The sequence below is a fragment of the Scophthalmus maximus genome, chromosome 16 (assembly GCF_022379125.1).
Source record: "Scophthalmus maximus strain ysfricsl-2021 chromosome 16, ASM2237912v1, whole genome shotgun sequence".
NCBI classification, from domain to species: Eukaryota; Metazoa; Chordata; class Actinopteri; order Pleuronectiformes; family Scophthalmidae; genus Scophthalmus; species Scophthalmus maximus.
In genome coordinates, this window is record NC_061530.1 from 9,955,992 (window position 1) to 9,974,530 (window position 18,539).

Genomic DNA, 18,539 nt, shown 5'->3' on the forward strand with positions numbered 1-18,539 from the left:
GCAATTTCACATCTCCAGATCAGAATAATGGCCCGTGGAGTTGGACAGACAATGGTAGGGCCTTTCAAACAGGGGGGCCAATTATCATGCAGGCAGATTGAAGGGAAAGTGAAAAGGCTCCTTGAGTAATAAACAAGCTAAGAGGATTGAATTGAGAGCTGGGAGATGGGTTGAAGGGTAATGAGAAAGGCAAGTCTGACAGTATCAATGCTGCGGACGGTCTGGGGTTATCAGATTCGAGGTGTCTGATGGGTTTTAATTGCAGGATAAGCTATGAGAGGGAAAATAGCTTGTTATTAAATCCCAGTTGCTGTGAATGCAAAATGCAAAAGTAGGTCTCTGGGGCGATTATTGTTATTAACTTGAGTGACCTGACATCTCTGGTAATTGTGAACAACATCCCCGTAAGAGAGTGCGCGTGTATGACTCATCTGAAGAAAAGTCTCAACTGTGTTTCAGGCATCATGCACGTGCATTCTGGAAAGACTAAAAGACGGCATACAATTTGGCTGGCGGCAGAAAGGCACGCACACACACACACACACACACACACACACACAAGAGGCCAAGATTTCAGTTTTTAGGTCAAGGTGCTCATGCCACAGCAGCACTGAGCCCGTAGCAAAGCTTTATCAGGATGTGATGACTGGCTGGGAAGAATCAGCACGCAGCCTTTAGGCCAGTCCGGCCCTGGTCTGAGGTCAGCCAGGGTTCACACGTCCACAGCTGTCAAGGATGCCTTTCCCCCTGTCGCTTTATCCCAGTTTACAGCAAAATGGACAGAATGAGTGATGCTAATGCTGCCGAGGACTCGGCCCAGGCCTGGGCTGAGTGTGGGACAGCTGCTGAAGTCCTTCCATGGATGCATTTCAGTTCCCGACCTCCATCTCAACCCGTATCGCTGCACCCCAGAGACAAGTGCTGACACCACCCTGTTGACTTTTGCAGTGGGGTGGAGGTCGGGGGGCTCGGGCACTGTCTCTATTTAGGGTGCTGTGATGCTCCTTCCATGTGGAGATCACATTCAAGTTCAGCAGTTCACCTCCACCTCCGTGGCTCCTTACACTTGCTAATGTTTGAGAGATGACATATATGGACATGTCTGACAGCCTGTAGCAAACACAAGTTTGTCTTCAGCACAAATGTTTCCCCTGACAGCCACAGTCAAGCGGCCACACATGCTGAGGGAGCCACCGAGGGGAGGTCACATGTACTCTTGATGAGCTTTCATTGATATTAGAAGGCAATAGTAATCATGCTGCTTCTGTCAGATCAGCACGGTGCAGTGGACATGGCGAGTGATGCCACAGACAACTGGTGTTGAGTTCAGGGAAACAAACAGAACATCGGGAGAAGTGGGAGCTGTGACACATTTCAGTCCTTGTGGTGAAACAGTGAGAGAATGTTTGTGTGTGTGTGTGTGTGTGTGTGCGTGTGTTTGTGTTTGCATGCACTGCTTCTTCACTGAGTTTGACCCATGTCACAGTGAAATATATTGATTTCAGTCGAGTGGTGCTTGCAATGTGAATGTCAAATTATTGAAATAATTGTTCAATAACACGCCACATGATTAATCAAACAGAAACTGGGGGAAGTATATGTTCTTAATGTTGTTAATACCAGACTGCATGGCTGAAATTATAACAGAAGCCAATTTGAATCAGCTTTGAAGAAAAATAAGAATTTTAAAATATTAACTATTAATTGTATTAAACATTTCCACTGTGTGTATGTTATTTTTATGAGCTCGTTTGTTTAAATACATTTTTCATAACGGTGTATTTTCTCTCGAATACCTTTAGGGTGTAATAGTTTGATTTAGATTTTTGTATTCCAAATTTTGTTCAAATGAGATCATTGGAAAATTGACAGTTAAATTTACAGTTGGGTGGTAAATTGTAACCCATCATTTCTTTTCTCCTATAAATCCAGCATTTGGTGAAATTATCCAATTTACGAAAAGTAAAATTTAAGGACACGTTGTGAGACTCGATTTAAAAAAGTCTGGGCTGTAATGATCTGAATCTCACTCCTATGACACAACGTTGCAATAAAGTTTCATACAGTAACACCTCCGGTCCCGGGCGCATACCATTCCACTTACTAAAGGTGGAAGAAAAGGTTATAAAACCTCTCATGCCGTGCGCACATTTTATCCCCCGCGCGTAATGGCGCCTTGGTGGTCCATGTGGATAAGATCTCCATCACCATTTTTTTGTGCAGCATATTTAATAATGCATGCTTTTTGTGGCCACACTGAGGTTAAAAAGATTTTTAAAGACGCAGTGTTTTTTCCCCACTGTGTCATTGTTGCTGTAGTAACAGTCATTATTTGCAGTAGCCGTAGTGTTTGTGTAACATTTCCCAGCCAAATAAAATGTGTATTCTCCCGGTTTCACATGCGACCACAGTCGTTCCCACCAGGCTCTTCCGTGGTCGGCCTTTTTATAATTTGTAGTGTATGTTTGAACACATATTTAATGTTGGATAATATTTAAATATTGGATTCAATGTGTGTCATCGCCCCAAGAGTAAAGGGTCTTCTTTCTTCTTTTTTTTTGAATAACTACTCCAACAAATCGAGTGTCTAAAGTCAAACGCTCCAAAAATAAAAAGTAAAAAACAAGTTGTGTTTTCTCAAACTGTCAATATTTGGCAGCGTTTCTGTCCATCCTGCTGCGCCTGTGTGCACGCGTGCGTGCGTGGGATCGCCCTCGGCAACTGCTTCACCCCCGAACAGCCCCACCCACCACCGCCTCCCCCCCCCCCCTCCCTCTCTCTCTCTTTGTGCAACGTGCTGAAATCTCTCTTGTTTTCTGGCAACAGAAGAGTAATAAAACCGAGTGACTCCAGCATGTCTGCGTGTTCGTCGCCTCCTACTCGCAGCGCTTTGCACGCAGGCGGCTCGCGAAACCAAAACAGACGGAGCCAGTTCGCAACCATAGAGTCCGCGCCTCGGGCTGCACAGTGGAGTGTTAATACCCTTTTGAGACCGTGACATGATGATAATGAACGTTCTGAATTTACAGCACTAAAATACATGAAGACAAACTTAGTAAAGATAAAAACAAGATGGACTAAATTAGAGTGAAATTATAGCTAATCGGTGAATAAATCTAATAAATATGAAGACTAAACTTATTTATTACACTCTGACTACAGGCTAATCCACTGCTCATTATGACATTGCACAAAACTGTCAGTTTTCAGGTGAATGGGTAATAATTATGAAGCATGAATTAATTGCAAGGAATTCTGGACTAATTTGAACATTTCGACGTTATCAATTATATTTTAAACTAATTGGTGATATAAAGATTTATTTGATCAACAAATATTATATATATAATAAGAAATGTTTGGGGTTTTTTACCTTGAGAAAATGTCCCGCATGGATTATGAAACCGTAGTTTAACACGGGCTTCATCCACGTTAATAGGTTTATAGACTTATAACGATCTGCTCGGTTCACCGAGAGACTGCGTATAAAGGCGCTCGACACACAACATGAAATTAACAACTTTATTCAATTGACAAGAAGGCAACAAGTGGACTAATTACATGAATATAAAAATGGTTTTGGAGGCACCACAGTGCAGTCGTTCCGTTTCAAACTAATATGATCATAGTGGTTCTGCATATAAACACATATTTACAACCTTCGACGTTTTGTACAAATCCATATAAATATGACCTGAGTTTTCTTTTTTTAGGTGCTATCTACAAACCCGCATGCATTATTTGACTGTAGCATGGATCAACTGCACAGTTTTTGTCATTATTTGGTTTGTGGTTAGGCTATTTGTTAAAAAAAAACAAAAAAACAACGTTGCATAGGCCTATTCATTTACAAAAGAAGTTAAGGAAATAAAACAAAAAGCGATAAATAATTTAAAAACCACGCCAGATATCCGTTAAATATGCTGCCACAAGTGACCAGAAATCCCTCATGTGCTTTGTGAATGGAAAACCCAGTTCTGGAAAAATCTTGGTCATCCAAAACCAAACGCATATGTTTCACTTCAGGCCTGCTCCCGGTCCAGCAAACCTTTGCTCTGCAGAGTCATTGTGGAGACACCTCGTTTGGAAAAAAAGAGATCAATCTGCTCTGGAGTCATTGTTAGTAAACAGCTCCCACGCTTTGCTGCGGGACTGGGTGGTGCACGGTGCCTGGGTGCTGTAGGTGTGATCCCTGTTGGTACCAGTGGTTGTTATAATCCTCCAGGTATGGTGGCGACGAGCTGTGCGTCGGCTGTGCGACCTGAGGTCTGCTGATCGGGGTGCTCTGAGGGGTGCTGTTCTCCCACGCCGTAGGGGAGGGCGGGGAGTTGCAGGCCATGGAGTCGCTGGCGTTGGGACTGTGCTCCAGGGGAACCTCGCCGTTTTTGTACAGCTTCTTGAACTTGGACCTCCGGTTCTGGAACCAGATCTTCACCTGAGAAAGGAGCGTGTGACTTAATTGTAATGCAACTGAACACCCAAAGAAGAACAGCTAAAACTGTATTTTTTATTTTATTGTTTTAAACAAAAACGTCCTTGTATTGGTGAGGGATAATTTGATTGTCACAATCTTATCTACAGAAAGTGCATCAAACCGAGACACGAACATATTCAATATCGTGTGTGCGTAATTACGCATTGATTGATAATTACAGGGCAAATTGTCTGACAATATTGGAGATCCCTGACTCACGTTACTCTGTATGCATCGATGAATTTAAAAAGTAAGTAAGCGTTAACAGTGGATCAGGCAGCTTACCTGTGTCTGGGTGAGGCCGAGCTGAGCCGCCAGCTCCGCTCTCTCGGGCAGAGCCAGGTACTGCGCCTTCTGGAAGCGCCTCTGCAGAGCAGCGAGCTGGTAGCTGGAGTAGATCGTCCTCGGCTTGCGGATCTTCTTCGGTTTTCCATTCACCATTCGGACCTCAGGCTCTGGCTCTTCTTTCACTACAAAAATCAAACCAAAGTATACGTCAATAAAACTGACCACCGTGGCTGCTCAACGTTTCAACTCAAAAACTATAAAACACCGAGCACGATGAATTAAAAGTGCAACCATCGCCCCAAACTATTTAGGAGACGTAGGAATATGTTATCATTTTTAAAACTAAACTAACGGAAATGTTGCCATTTCAATGCTCCGTAAAACATGAATGTCACAAAAACAAAAATCAAAACAAAATCAAACAGAAACGGAACGATGTTAAATTTGTCGAGTATTTAATTTGGCCACGCCAGTGGTCACGTGTTCAAAATAGATTGAGTGAATATTATTAGCTTTAATCAAACCATTACTATTTTATGGCCAGCTGTTAATGGCTGGCTCCTTCCCAGGCAGGCTGTTAAAACATGACATTAACACCAGGCACTGAGCAAATGTTAGGGTTCCTCTCTCTCTCTTTACTTATTCTTTCTTTTCTTTTTCCTTTTTTTTACCCTGTAAATACATAATAAATCAAATATACTGCCAGGTGACTATTTCACTGGCCTGGTGGTGAGGTACAATTTCTGAAGACAGGAAACGTAGAGGAAGCATGATTTAGCTTCAGTCCACGTGCCCTTTCTTACACTATGAATACAATACCTTAAGGGAAATTTGAAAATGAAATATGAAATTAGACCCAAAATACGTGCTTTTTCTCTTCCTATTTTGGAACTTATAAGCACGACTCTTTTACAAGATCTCAGGAGATGGAGGTTCGCATGCCGATCATGTCATCATTTACCTGAGCTCGGAGGAGAGGCCTGCAGGTGATCTCGGTTGTAATGTCCGTACTGTCTGTAGCTATTTGTGTATGGGTATTCGGATTTCGTGGCGTACGCTCCGGCTGCTGCCATTCCGTTCAGATTGAACTGGTGGTGGTAAGAGTTCATGGGCTGTCCGTACGCCTGACTCTGGTAATATTCGTGGTGGCCGTGGGACGTCTGTCCGCTGTAGTAGCCCATGTCCGTCACCGAAGACTCGGGCAGCGTCGGGGAGTCCTTGGAGCTCGGGTGGCAACTCATAGATCCTGGCAGGTCGGTCAAAATACTCGCTATCTTCTTCTCGTACGTCTGTCCGGCGCTCATGGTGAAAATAAGCAGCCCTCCAGAGTAAAAGTCCCCGGGTGGATTCTTTTTTGGTCGCGGAGTGCGCAAAGAAACTTCTCAATAAAGAACGTCTCTCTCTCTGTGTGTGTGTGTGCGCGCTCTGTAGACGCACGGCTCTGGAAAGTCTTTAGTCCGCTGAAACTCTCCCAACTGCAGTGACTCGGTTGTGGAATCGCTCGGTCCCTGTGACACAGAGTTATAGAGAGCTGAGCTGGATCCGGCCTTCCCATTGGCTCCACGGTCACCCCCCCTTTTTTGCGCTCCAGGCGAGGTCGTGGTGAAACCCAGCCTTCAGCAGAGAACGTCTGTGCACGCATACCTCAGTAGTACCATGAGTATTTTTTTTCTTCCTCTTCCTTAGATCTGCATATACCTGTTCACTGGTTGAACGTGTAGATCCGAAGGCTAGTATGGACTGTCTGTCCAAACACACAGGCACCTGAAGGAGCAGTTTTCACCCCCCTCAACATCCCCATCATCAGGCTACAGGCTGGCACCAAGACGTTCTACAACACAATGCAGACCCGAAGCCTTTCAGCTCGATCCTGCAGCCAGACCGTCCCCTTAATTGTTTTATGCAGTGTTTTCTTAACAGTGCCCTGAGATCACACTTATTATTCATCCCATTGAAAGGCTGCCAGTCAGACTCCCAGACCTCCCATTGTCATTCAAAGCTGTTGGCGGACAGTGAACCTAACGTGAAAGAGATGGAGCAGATAGGCAAAAGACTCCCTCAACAGATGATCCCTGCGGCCGAATTCTTCCATACGGTCCTTGTTGTGTGCGTGTGTGTGTGTGTGTGTGCGTGTAAATGCAAATTCAATCAACACTGTTCAGTATAAGATGATTGAAATATTAAATCAAGTAATTCAAGTAAATCAGTTCATTTTGATGAACATTTGGTTGAAGAATGATAACAAAAATCTTGTAATTCAACATAAAAAATTGTATCAAAGCCAATTTTTTCTTGCGGCTTTTGCTTCCATCTGAAAGCACGGTGCGCAGCGCCCCCTGTCGTATTCATTCATAACTGATCTGAAGCGATAAAATCAGCTTTTTAGGAAGCAAATTAGATAAATGCAGATTTTCACGGCAAAAAAAGGAAAAATATGTTTTAGTCGGCACCAACCGACACTCTTCATTGTTAAATTTACAATTTTCACAAGCTGTAATCTCAGGTTTTTAAATGGCACTTTGATACAACCTGCGTTGCCTCCGTAGCCCCTCATGTCTGACGAACTACCGCCATCTTGTGGTAGGTTTCTGTAGCGCCGGAGTGACATTTAAAAGGGTCAGTTCACCAAAGCACAAAAAACCCACAAAATTTAAAAAGCTATTTCATATTGCAGGTTAGATTGAAAATTTTGAGGCAGATTAACTGTTGATATCGAAATTCTTTTCCTGCAAAAGGAGAAGTGGCTTTTATTCTGTCTCATTATCACCCAAACATTTAAATGCATGCAATATTAAATGTACTGGTTTAAAAAAATAGAGGTTATAGTAAAACTCTGAGGCTTTGATGATTTTGTCAGAATTACATTGATTGGCCAAGGATGTGTACACATACAAGAACATTTGACTGATTGCTCTCTGTGTGCTTACACATAAACATACATAGACATACAGCCAGCAACAAGGACAAAAAGGAAAAAAAAATAGGTTAAAAACAGAGGTGGCTGGTTTCAGACTATCCTGTACAATAGCATGCAGAAAGAAAGGAATATATACAGTGCATAGTGCAAAGAAGGGATAAAAGTAGTGCAATGAAATAAATAATACTGGATGAATATGTGTATGTAACAGATGATAATTCTATCATAGATCTTTTATTCATTCATTCATTCATTCAACTATGTAAGGTAAGCAGGATATATAGTCTGTAATGGAACGAAGTGGAAGGGTTGTTGACACTGCACTGATTTAATTGTCCATCATCAGTGTGATGGCCTACGGGAACTGGGACACTGATCTTGTGTCTGGTTCTGCTGGCATACAGTGCTCTATAGCGCCACCCAGAGGAAAGGGGCCTCGGTCAATTGACAGTGAATAAAAGAGGAGAAAATCGGATCCCATCGTTTTTTTATCACATGTTCTTGAGCTTTAGAACAACATGGGCCACGGGTTTGTCCAGACGTAAGCATTTCATATCCAAGCAGGAGAGACTGGGCATGAATCTAGGGGCCTCAAGTCTGAAGTAGATTACATGGTACAAGATAAATGAGGGAACAAAGACACTTTCGGTCTGCAGTCCACAATAAGATTAAAAAAGGGCCACATTAAGGGCATATTTGATAAAATCATAGAAATGTTTCAAACACATGAGCAGAACCAATACACACACACACACACACACACACACAATCAACATTTGAATGAGTTATAAAACAAAACGTTGAGCGCAGCAATACATTTCACACACATAAAACTGCTTTTTACTGCTTGTGAAGGTAGAAGTCAGTTGTCCAAAATATCTTCACTCCTCAAAAGTCATGAATGAATGAAGAATCAGTAAGCTGCTGTCTCTTGTAATACCACAGAACAACCAGTAGATGGTGCTTTTTCCTCAAAATTCAACGTGCTGGCTTCCGTTTGGAAATAGGACACATGAAGTGTACATCAGGAGAAAATCAAAAAGAATCGACTTCCATCACTTTTCTCTGTTGGTCCAGTATTAGGTGGTGGCTCTGTGATTTGATGTTATGTCTACACGTCAGTTTAGGTTCAAAATAATCACACTTGTATCAACACTGGGTTGTGTTAATCACACTTGTACCTTACTCTGTAGTTGCTGTGTAAGGTATAAATGTGTCAGAATAAATCAGTCTTGAAATCAAAACTTTTTTTATTTTCTGTCTGAGGGGTGGGTCGAAAAATCCATCCTGAAAAACAAATGAAATCCCCGCACCTCTTGGGTCGTCAACCAGTCGAACGCTCACAACACAGTAACGTGAGACAGGATTTGGGGACATGCTTTTGTACTTCTCTCCCGCAGTGGGTGAAAGTGGAGCAGCTGGCTCGGTTCCAGCGAGAGCTCAGACCTTGCATAGTGAAAACCCAGCAATTACTGGCTAACGGGGTCTGATCACTGTAGAGGTAAAAAAAAAAAAAAAGACAAAAAAGAATCTTTTGTACTGTACATTACAAATGAAGCCATTTTCCTTCAGAGAGACTAATTTCCTTCCTCACATCTTCCTCGGCGTTATCAGATTTAGGGAACTGCAACACTGATGGCAGTGACCTTCAGACATACCAGTCGAGTGAATTTCTCAGGACCTTGACAGGATAGTAGATAGTAGGCAGTTATCAAACAGTTCCACTTCAAGTACAAGATGTACATTCCTTCCTTCTGTTTCCCCCTGCAGCATTACCCTGGGTTTTCATTTTCAACAGATCAGCTGCAGCATTCCTGATCCAGACTTTACAGAGTGTTATGAAGCACTCGAGACAAATATCCCACATTCTGAACACTTTCTGAAAGCGTGAGGCAACTGCAGGTTACGCGAGGAAAGGCCGTACACCTGTCTGTTAAGTCTAACAAAGCGAAACACACACACTGAATATGTATATACCTGAAACCCCCCTCTCCATTTGAACTTCCACAGCAACACTGGAAGCTATGTTTAACGCCGACGCACCTAAACAACGTATAGGAATCCCCATCAGTGCAGCGGTGTGCACGAACCTACACTGAAGAGGATGTTTAGACTTTAAACAAACTTCACGCAACACTTCCTGCACCCACGCAGCCATCAACACAATTTCATCTCCCTTTGAACCCTTCAAGGCACCGGCGCAGAGCTCCTCCAGATAATGAAGCGCCGCTGGCTGGTTTGTGCTGATCTGATTGAACAGTCGACTCGGGGAGTCGGGGCACTCTCATGAGTGGGAGACTCAGAAGTCTATTAACTGCTAACTCTCTCTTTCTCCCCCTCTCCCTCCCTCAGCCGCCCTGATTAGAGATAAAAAAAAAGAAGAGAAAATGGAAATGAGTCAAGGGGCTGAACTATCTGTGTAGTTTACATCTGTGCGCAGACCCGAAAATCACTGCTGATTTACTGCTATTGCTCTTTCATGAGTAACTCTTGTCAGTCTTTACTCCACACGTTTCCGGATACAGTTTCTATTAAGTATAATAAATGCAAAATGTAGTTCTAAGCTCCCATCCCTCCAAACTAAAAATACTTGACTGGATCTGGGATTTTTCTGGAACAAATGATCACTTCAGCCTCCCAGCGGTGTTGTCAGTTGGCTCAGCTACATGGGATCGGGGCCCCGCGCTGTTCTCAGGCTGCTTCACACCAGGACAGTGTGCTTGTGCAAAGTTGGTACGTGCGTGTGTGTGTGAGTGTGTGTGTGTGTGTGTATGTGTGTGTGCGTGTGTGAGTGTGTGTGTGTGTGTGTGTGTGTGTGTGCGTGTGTGTGTGTGTGTGTGTGTTGCACATTAAAAATCACCATAGGCCAGAACCCAGGTAAGACTTGGGCAGTGTGTACCCAGGGGTCCCCAGCTGCTAAAGAAGTGAAAAAGTTAATGGAAGACACATGTGGCCAGATGTTAAAGGGCATGACCTTTTCCCCAAACACACACACACACACACACACACACACACACACACACACACACACACACACACACACGCACACACACACACTCATGAACATATCCAAAACACCCCATAAAGCTAAAGACTATGTGTTCCCCTAATGTTCCCCTGCAGAGCAGCTTCCACGAACACTGTCCACTCCTATTGGCCGTCTGCTGCCTTCAATGGAGCAGTAATGAAACATGTCTCCCTGCAGTCATGCTCTGCAGTTAAAACGCTTCCTTCATTTACACCCTGTTGCACTTGCAGTATTCATCATCTTTACTGTGAATATGTACGTTTGTATGCTTGTTCTTTATTACTTCCGCCAAGGAGGTCATGCGATTGTGAGGTCCGTCTGTTATTGTTTGTTAGAAGGATTACTTAAATTGCGTAAATGTGCAACTGGGTCTGAATTCATCTTTTGTTTAGTTAAACATTTCAAATCACAAGAGTTTACATTATTTATTTTCAAAGACTCTTATCTAGAATAGAATGGGAAAATTAGTTTAGAGAAGTTGCGGCTAAGCCAAGATTCAATGTTATGGTCATTGTCATATTGTCTAAATTTAATATAATTTAATACTGTATTGAATTTATTGCAATTTTTTATAGATATAATAATGTTTTAAGAGATGAAATGAAAACTAGCTAGCTAGCGAGCAGCTAAATTCATCCATCCATTGTCTACCACTTTATCCATTTAAGGGTCACGGGGGGTGGAGCCAATCCCAGCTAACATTGGGCAAGAGGCGTGTCCTGCATGTCTTTGGACTGTGGGATGAAGCCGGAGAACCCAGAGAGAACCCACGCATACAAGGGAAGAACATGCAAACTCCACACAGAAAGGCCCTGGCTGGTTCTTGAACCCAGAACCTTCTTGCTGTGAGGCCGAAGTCCTAACCACTACGCCACCGTGCAGCCCTTGCCAAATCCAATCAACAGTAAAAAATAAAGTAAGATAAATCTGAAAGTAATGTCCAAAAGAAAAATCTAAGGAATTGCTACAATTAATAGTTTCAATAGTGCAGTGACGATGCACTGGTGAAACACATTTCAATGCAGTATCAATTTAATCATATTGGGATTTGCTTACGAGTCCGAAACAATATTCTTATTAATTCTGTGATGTTGTTTTCAGCCCCACGTGAAGTTATTGTGATCAGACCTCATGGTGGCCACATGATTCAACAAATATTCAGTCCGTCGTATGTTTGAATGTTAGGACGTAAAAACAAACAACCTCCTGGGTGGAGACAACAGGCCCGTAACCCGGAGAAGCATTCCATGTGGATCAGCATTTGCAACAGTGCACTGCATTAAGTGAGTTGTCCGGCCCAACTCTGTTGCGAGCAGAGCAGAGACAGTGAGCTGGACAGTGGCAGCCTGACAACCCACTGCTAGTGTGTGTGTGTGTGTGTGTGTGTGCGTGTGTGTGTGTGTGTTATATACATAAAAAGACAAGATGACCTTGTGAAGATCTGATGCATCCACATGTGTATATTCTGGGGTAATTTTTTTTTTAGGTTGCGTGACATGGTCTCCTACCTCTAATGTGTCTCTTCCTCCTCTGCCATCCAGCGGCCCTTTACTCCATCCATCACCTCCTGATAGTCCCCTCCGTATTTTCCAGTCAGCTGGCACCAGCACCAGATGCTGCACAAGTGTCCCCATCCTGGCAGCTCCGGCCCCACCGACGAGAATGCATGGGTTCTCTGGCCCCGCGCTGCCAAGAGTGAGTGAGCAAGAGTGGCCCGCAGAAACAGCTGTTCGGGGAGCGATCAAAAGAAAGAGAGAGCCCTCTTTTATTACTACCTCTTTGTTTGCCCTCCACTCAAAACTTCGGTATTCACACGTAGCCACTCAAGGAGTCGGCTGCAAGCCAAGGGAACAGGCAAGGCAATCATTTTCTTTTTGGATTGGGGATTTATTTGCATGTATTTGTATTTTAAAGTAATCTGCTGCGGCAAAATGTCAATGATCACTCCCCAGTGAGGCGCATTACTGTTTGCAAATGTCTCAGTCTCCCATGACTCTGAGTCCCTGGTATCCCACAGTTCATCTTGACCCTTCACCCCTTTGTTACAAACTCTTTTGGAGCTTATCGCTGAAGAGTGAATATGTAGCCTTGGTAACAGATACACCCTCCTCGAGGCTTCGGCATGAGATGCCCTCTCCCAGGATTCTCACGGGAAGCTCCACCCTAATCCAAGCTTGTTTGTTTTGGCTCAGACTGAAACGCATCGGGGACTAGTTGGACCGCTCTCTTCTATCTGCTGACTATCTGCGAGCATGGTAACACTGGTCGATCAAAACAATGAATTGTTTCCTGGTGTTTTGTGAAGAAAGTTTGCCCTTCGCTTTGCTTTTTAGGCTTTTATGTGAAGGCCGACGGCCTTGTCTTGTCAAAATGGTCACACAAGGTGTCAAGAAAGTTGGCTTTGTTAGAGAGTAAGTGGAATGTATACAAGAGCCACTTTTAAATAGTGAGCCTAAGACTGAGTTAACCAGATAAATAATGTTTGTTCATGCTTTTTGACACCATAAAGGCCATACATTAAAGGCCAACGTGTCCCTCTGGTGGGCCACTTTAAAGGGGTTTTAACTGCGTAAACATCCATGTTCCCACTAAGACTAACGTTTGATATTTAAATGCCCAAGGACTTTCTAAACTTCATGTAAATTACGGTAAATGGTTTCAACTGTCACAACATTCAGAGGCGCGTGTAAACGGCCGAACACAGAGAAATTCGAAAGCTCAGAACAAATGTACTCAAATGTCTTTGACTGGCGATCTTTATTGGGAGGAAAATCACAGTCTTGTGTAAGACATGCACCTAGCTATTTGGTGGGCTTGTTCACGATGCGCAGAGAGCTGTCATCTTTCAAGGCATGTCTGAGCACAGCAGATGTTGGGAGTTCCCGTTCGGCCTTTCTGTACTTTTTCCTCCTCAGCTTACACAGAAACTCCATGATGGTTCCTCATCTCCGTCTTGTAAACTTGCAGTCATGTCCATTAAATCAAATGTGGCAGAGTGAGTCAGTCCAGGTTTTTGAGTCAGGTTGAAACAAAGTGCGTCAGTCTACAGACACTCCAATCCACCTGACCATGAGTAAGTCTCCGCATAAATATTTGGCTCCAGGAGATGAGCACCCTCCCTTCTTCCTCCATTCCCTTGTGTTCTGCGCAGGCTTTTGTGCTGGATCTGGTGTCCTCGGGGAAGTGATGACAAAATGACGTGTGGTCCAGGAAGCAAGGGATCTACACCAGGAGCGGCTCCCCCTAGAGCCCCCAGCCTGGGGTACCTCAAGGGTAGTTTCTGCAGTGGCTTTATGGTACATGGAATGGAAGATTGTGGAGTAGCTCAACAACGAATAAAACAGAAATTATATTTAAAAATATATCCACATATGGATTCAGCTGCCAGACCATTTCATCATTTGTTGAGAGGGCATGGAAACTAATTAGCAAGTGAACAGAGAACTTGGGCTTTATAAAGCTGTTTTCAGACATGAACTCCGGACAATGTCCACGGAATTTATTTTTTTAATCACCACATCTCAGGTGCTACACTTGAAGGCTACTGCCACCCACAGTGTTGCAGGCCACAGTGTGAGGGACAGTGCCCCTCTGACAGGCCTCTCTGTGTTTGGTTTGCTGCCGATTCCCCGCCAGTGTCCCTTGCTAATGAATGGACATTTAATGATCTGAGAGGGCCATTCAATTGAGTGGAAAATGTGCAGGTCTGTAGAGTACCGCCCCCCACCCCCCCTTTTTCGTCAGACACAAAGGGCCTGGCTCTGTATTCACACACACAGAGGAGAGGGATGGAGTGGATTCATACGCTGGCTTGAGAGGAAGCCGGACAAACACACACTGCAGGCGTGGCCTCGGTAGCTTTTCACACACTTCAGCACAAATCCCTCGCAAATGAGAGCCCACACAGGGAAAGATACCTTCACCTGCACCATGTCTTGTTTTTAATGCAAAAAATGATGAAGGGTGACGTGCACCAGTTTTCAAAAATATTTCAACAGTTCTAAAATGTGAATCATTGTACGGTTAAACGCAATTATTATCTCCTGCTCCTTCATCAGAAAACTCAAACACCTGAACACACACACTTACATCCTCGTGAGTTGATCGACATGACCGCAGTTTTTTACCACCAATCACATCGGAACCATCTGCCAGTCTCGACCCATTCACAACAAACAGACAGTGATCCCACGTTTAGCTTTCCAAAACCAACACACATGTCTTCAATAAAAAAAGAAAAACATCCTTTTATGTTTCAACATTTATTTGCCGGTCATAGACGCCCAGTCATAAACAAAATGGTACCGTGTGGTTACTTGGGATTGACTGCAAGCAGCCGATCAAAAGAAGCACACAAAAAAAACGTGTGTTTACAGGAGGTCTATGGGATGACCAGTGAAGCTTGCAGGGGTCGGCCGACCAGACAAGCCAATAGGCTGCGCAGACAGGAAGGAGGCTTTATGAGGAGCATTGTAAATCATAGCAACTCACTTTGCCACAGGAGGAGAAGATGAGCAGTGTGGGAGTGAGCGAGCGTTGTGTTTGCTGGTCAGATTTACTGCAGTTACCCTCCAGATTGTGTCATTATTCAACAGGCTGTCCACCAAATTACATTAGGCCTGGTCACAGCATCGTGCATCAGATTTACTGCCCTGTATATTCACCTCCTATCCACGGTGAAGAATAGCGAGGCTGTAAACAATTGGATCAAGTGGATGTAGACAGGAATATAATTATCCAGGTTGTCATTGTGGCAATGCAACGTTCAGAGACATTCGTGACCCAATTTTTCCCCTATCCTTGCACGATCTTTACATTTGAAACCTTATTATTTAGATTAAAACAGGAATGATGTTAACTAGAATGAGTTTTTTTTCTTTTTCGGCTGTCCAATGCAGCACTTTCTGAAAGAGGGTCCCAACAGACAACTGCAATTTCGGTAAACAGTGCAGACAAGTGATGGTGTGGTCTTCACAAGGCTGTTAAGTATCAAATACTGAGTTAATATGTCCCGTGGGAGGAGGGGAAAACCTCAACAAAGGTGAAATGCTCTCCCGACCTTTTTGAGCTCACGCAGCAGCCGATCCTAATAACTAGTGTGGTCAGAGGGGAAGAACTCAGTGAGCATCTTGTTATGACTGAGCTCTAAAGGTCAGGCTGGTGTCCTTCCCCTTCGAGACAGCTCCCTCCATCCACCACCCCATTAAAGTTCTGACCTTTCTTACTAACATATACCTATCAAAGCTGCACTGGGTTAATAATAAATGTATGGTTTTAGGCACTTTTGCAACGTTTTTTGCTTCTCTGTATCTCTTGAGACCGAGAGCTTTTGCCCAAGGTTATCAGTCTTCTGGGCATAGAGCCAGATCACACTCAGCCTCCCCTCAAACATTTCTTTCTTTACCTATGACTCCGCTGCTTAGAATTGATCATTTTAACAAAAGTGTCTCTATGGGCAAAGGAAGGAATGCTGCATGAAGGATTGGGACTTTTTTTTAGATTAAGCCTTACTGACAGTGCACCACTGACCAGCTTGTGTTTTAATGTATTTCTCCCTCTCTGTAAATCATTAACTTTCCTGTCAGTGTCGATGCAATGTTTCCCGAAAGAGGAGGATGTTTTTTTTGCAAAAGGAGTGTGTTACTACTGTTTGTAATGTTCTTGTCTAAAAAATATTTTCATTGAAAACCGAAGAGGCATTTCTATCAAGTTATCAAATCTATTAAGAAAATGCCTATCATCTGCAACATTTTTTTTTGAAATGTTGTGATGCTCGGGGTTGTTGTACTTTCCTTTTTGGCATAATACCAGTAGGTTCAAGCAAAAATTTGTTTGACATTTGGGGAGATACTCTGATTTGCTTTATTCCTGAAACTGTTATACAAAACCACTCGTTATGTCGCCTTCGCTTGTAATTAACCAAACAAACTGGCATAATGTCGCCCCGCTGTGTGATTTTAGATAGCATGCCAGCGTTCCAGAATCAGACGGGTGACGTATAACACAAGAGCATCAGTGTCTTTCCCAACAATGAACAACAATGCTCCCCCCTTTCTGTTTGTACATTTATACGGGACAGAAGGGCTGTAGTAAAACTCCATGTTCCTGTTCTTGTTACCCTAGCTTAGCATAAAGAGTGGAAACTGGGAAAAAGCTAGCCTGGCCCTGTCCGAAGGTAACAAAATGCACTTTTACCAGCTATAGACTGTAGATAAAGATGGACGACACCAAATATCTGGATTGCCCCCCCTGGTGGCTGGCTGCAGTATAGGCCAGAAACCCCGCCCCTCCATGTTAGTAGATGGGACATTGTCCTAACTAAAAAAATCAAAGTACAAAGTACATTTTTCCAAAGGTGGTTGCTGTCATGTTAGGTATTTCTTATCACACCGATGTATGTTCAAGTGTAGGTGTTGTTTTTTTATTATTTATTTGATGCTTTACAACAGGCTGAGACGTGCTGCTGGTCTGATTTTGTTTACCTCAGACAGAACCAGGTGACTTGCTCTCCCAAGTTTCCGGTCTTTATGCTAAGCTAAGCTAGCCCGACTAAAAAGAAAAACAAACGTTGGAGAATTTATCACGCGAGTTTGAGTAAGAGCTGTTTTTGTTTCCGCACGACAGCGACTATGCCCCGCTGTCTCCCATCACTCCGTCGGCCTGAAAGCTAAGCAGAAAAACAGGTGCCACTGGACAGTGGGAGAGTGTTTGGAGCCACGCCTTCCACCCCGGGCTATACATTCCTGCACTTCAGCATGAACTGGAGACTTGAAGAACAGCGAGACCTTGAGTTGGTCCCCAACCCCTGCTGCATTTCCTTCCTGCCACACACACACACAGACACACACACACACACACACACACACACACACACGTGGATGCTGCCATGAAGCCCCCTCACTCAGATAAACACACATACACCACACACACACACACACGTACAATGTGTACACTGTACGCAAACACTGGGAAAGACAAATGCTCAGCAACATAGAGAAGTAGGTATCATATAACAAAAGGCCAGTTGCTCCATATAAGATACTGTGCATGGTCAAATGTTGGATCCCAACATTTGTTTTAGTAAAAATTTGTTTCTAAATGATTAAAGGGCTAAATGCAATGTGTTGTGCACCTTTATTATTCAGTATGCCATCCCTCCCTTCAAAAACTGTGGGATTGCTAAAAAGCCTTATGTCATTTCTGTATTATGTGCATGTGTGTACCTTTCTGTTGTGAATTCCAAGTATAGTGGACAAGACTGAGTGGATCATGTTTTATTCCTGTGAAAGGTCATCTGAGCCCAGCAAGAGTCCTGACTGGAGTTTGAACAGACCACACTGTCTCCCTCCGCAGACGCTACCACTGCTCAGAACATACTGGCCTCATAGCAACTCCCAGCTCCATGGCAACTGCTGGCTCTGCCGTCGCCGTGCAGCGAGGGCTCGGCGTGAGAGCGTGCTGTGTTTCATATTCAACCAATGTCCTGCACGGTATGTTAAGTTCACCAGTCTGGCTACTGTAGATTAATATTCATGGGAATTTAATGTGAAGCTGGCATCTAGTTATTTTGAGCCCTGGTTTATTTCCATGTCTTACGAGTCTGTATACTGTGCAGTTCTCATATTGTTTTTTTAGTGTACTTCATCTCAATGCCTGAAGATTTTACACTAATCACCCTGAACCACAGTAATAAGTCAGGGAGATAAGTTTAATAGGACTATTATGGAGCATACTGATGCTCTGCTTCCCCAACAGTGCGCTACAATAGCTTGTCCATTTCTGTTATCACATATTCACATCAGGAACTCAACATAGCAGCCCACTCACCCTTC

The 18,539-nt window shown here is 43.6% G+C and overlaps 1 protein-coding gene across 1 annotated transcript; it reads right to left on the minus strand.

Moving 5' to 3' along the window:
* Positions 1-3,508: 3,508 nt before the first annotated feature.
* Positions 3,509-6,271, minus strand: dlx3b (distal-less homeobox 3b). Its single transcript, XM_035613842.2, has 3 exons — positions 5,724-6,271; positions 4,760-4,944; positions 3,509-4,435 (listed from the first exon to the last, which is right to left on the minus strand). Exons 1-3 carry the CDS (start codon positions 6,064-6,066, stop codon positions 4,121-4,123), a joined length of 843 nt encoding a protein of 280 aa, XP_035469735.1. The 5' UTR covers positions 6,067-6,271; the 3' UTR covers positions 3,509-4,120.
* Between the last annotated feature and the right edge of the window lie 12,268 nt (positions 6,272-18,539).

What these genes read in the sequence shown, in the direction of transcription:
- dlx3b (XM_035613842.2), bottom strand. Translation starts at nt 6,066, where the DNA reads ATGAGCGCCGGACAGACGTACGAGAAGAAGATAGCGAGTATTTTGACC. An exon ending in GGCCTCTCCTCCGAGCTCAG is followed by an intron (nt 4,945 to 5,723) that starts GTAAATGATGAC and finishes TGATTTTTGTAG; the next exon opens with TGAAAGAAGAGCCAGAGCCT. An exon ending in TCGGCCTCACCCAGACACAG is followed by an intron (nt 4,436 to 4,759) that starts GTAAGCTGCCTG and finishes CTCCTTTCTCAG; the next exon opens with GTGAAGATCTGGTTCCAGAA.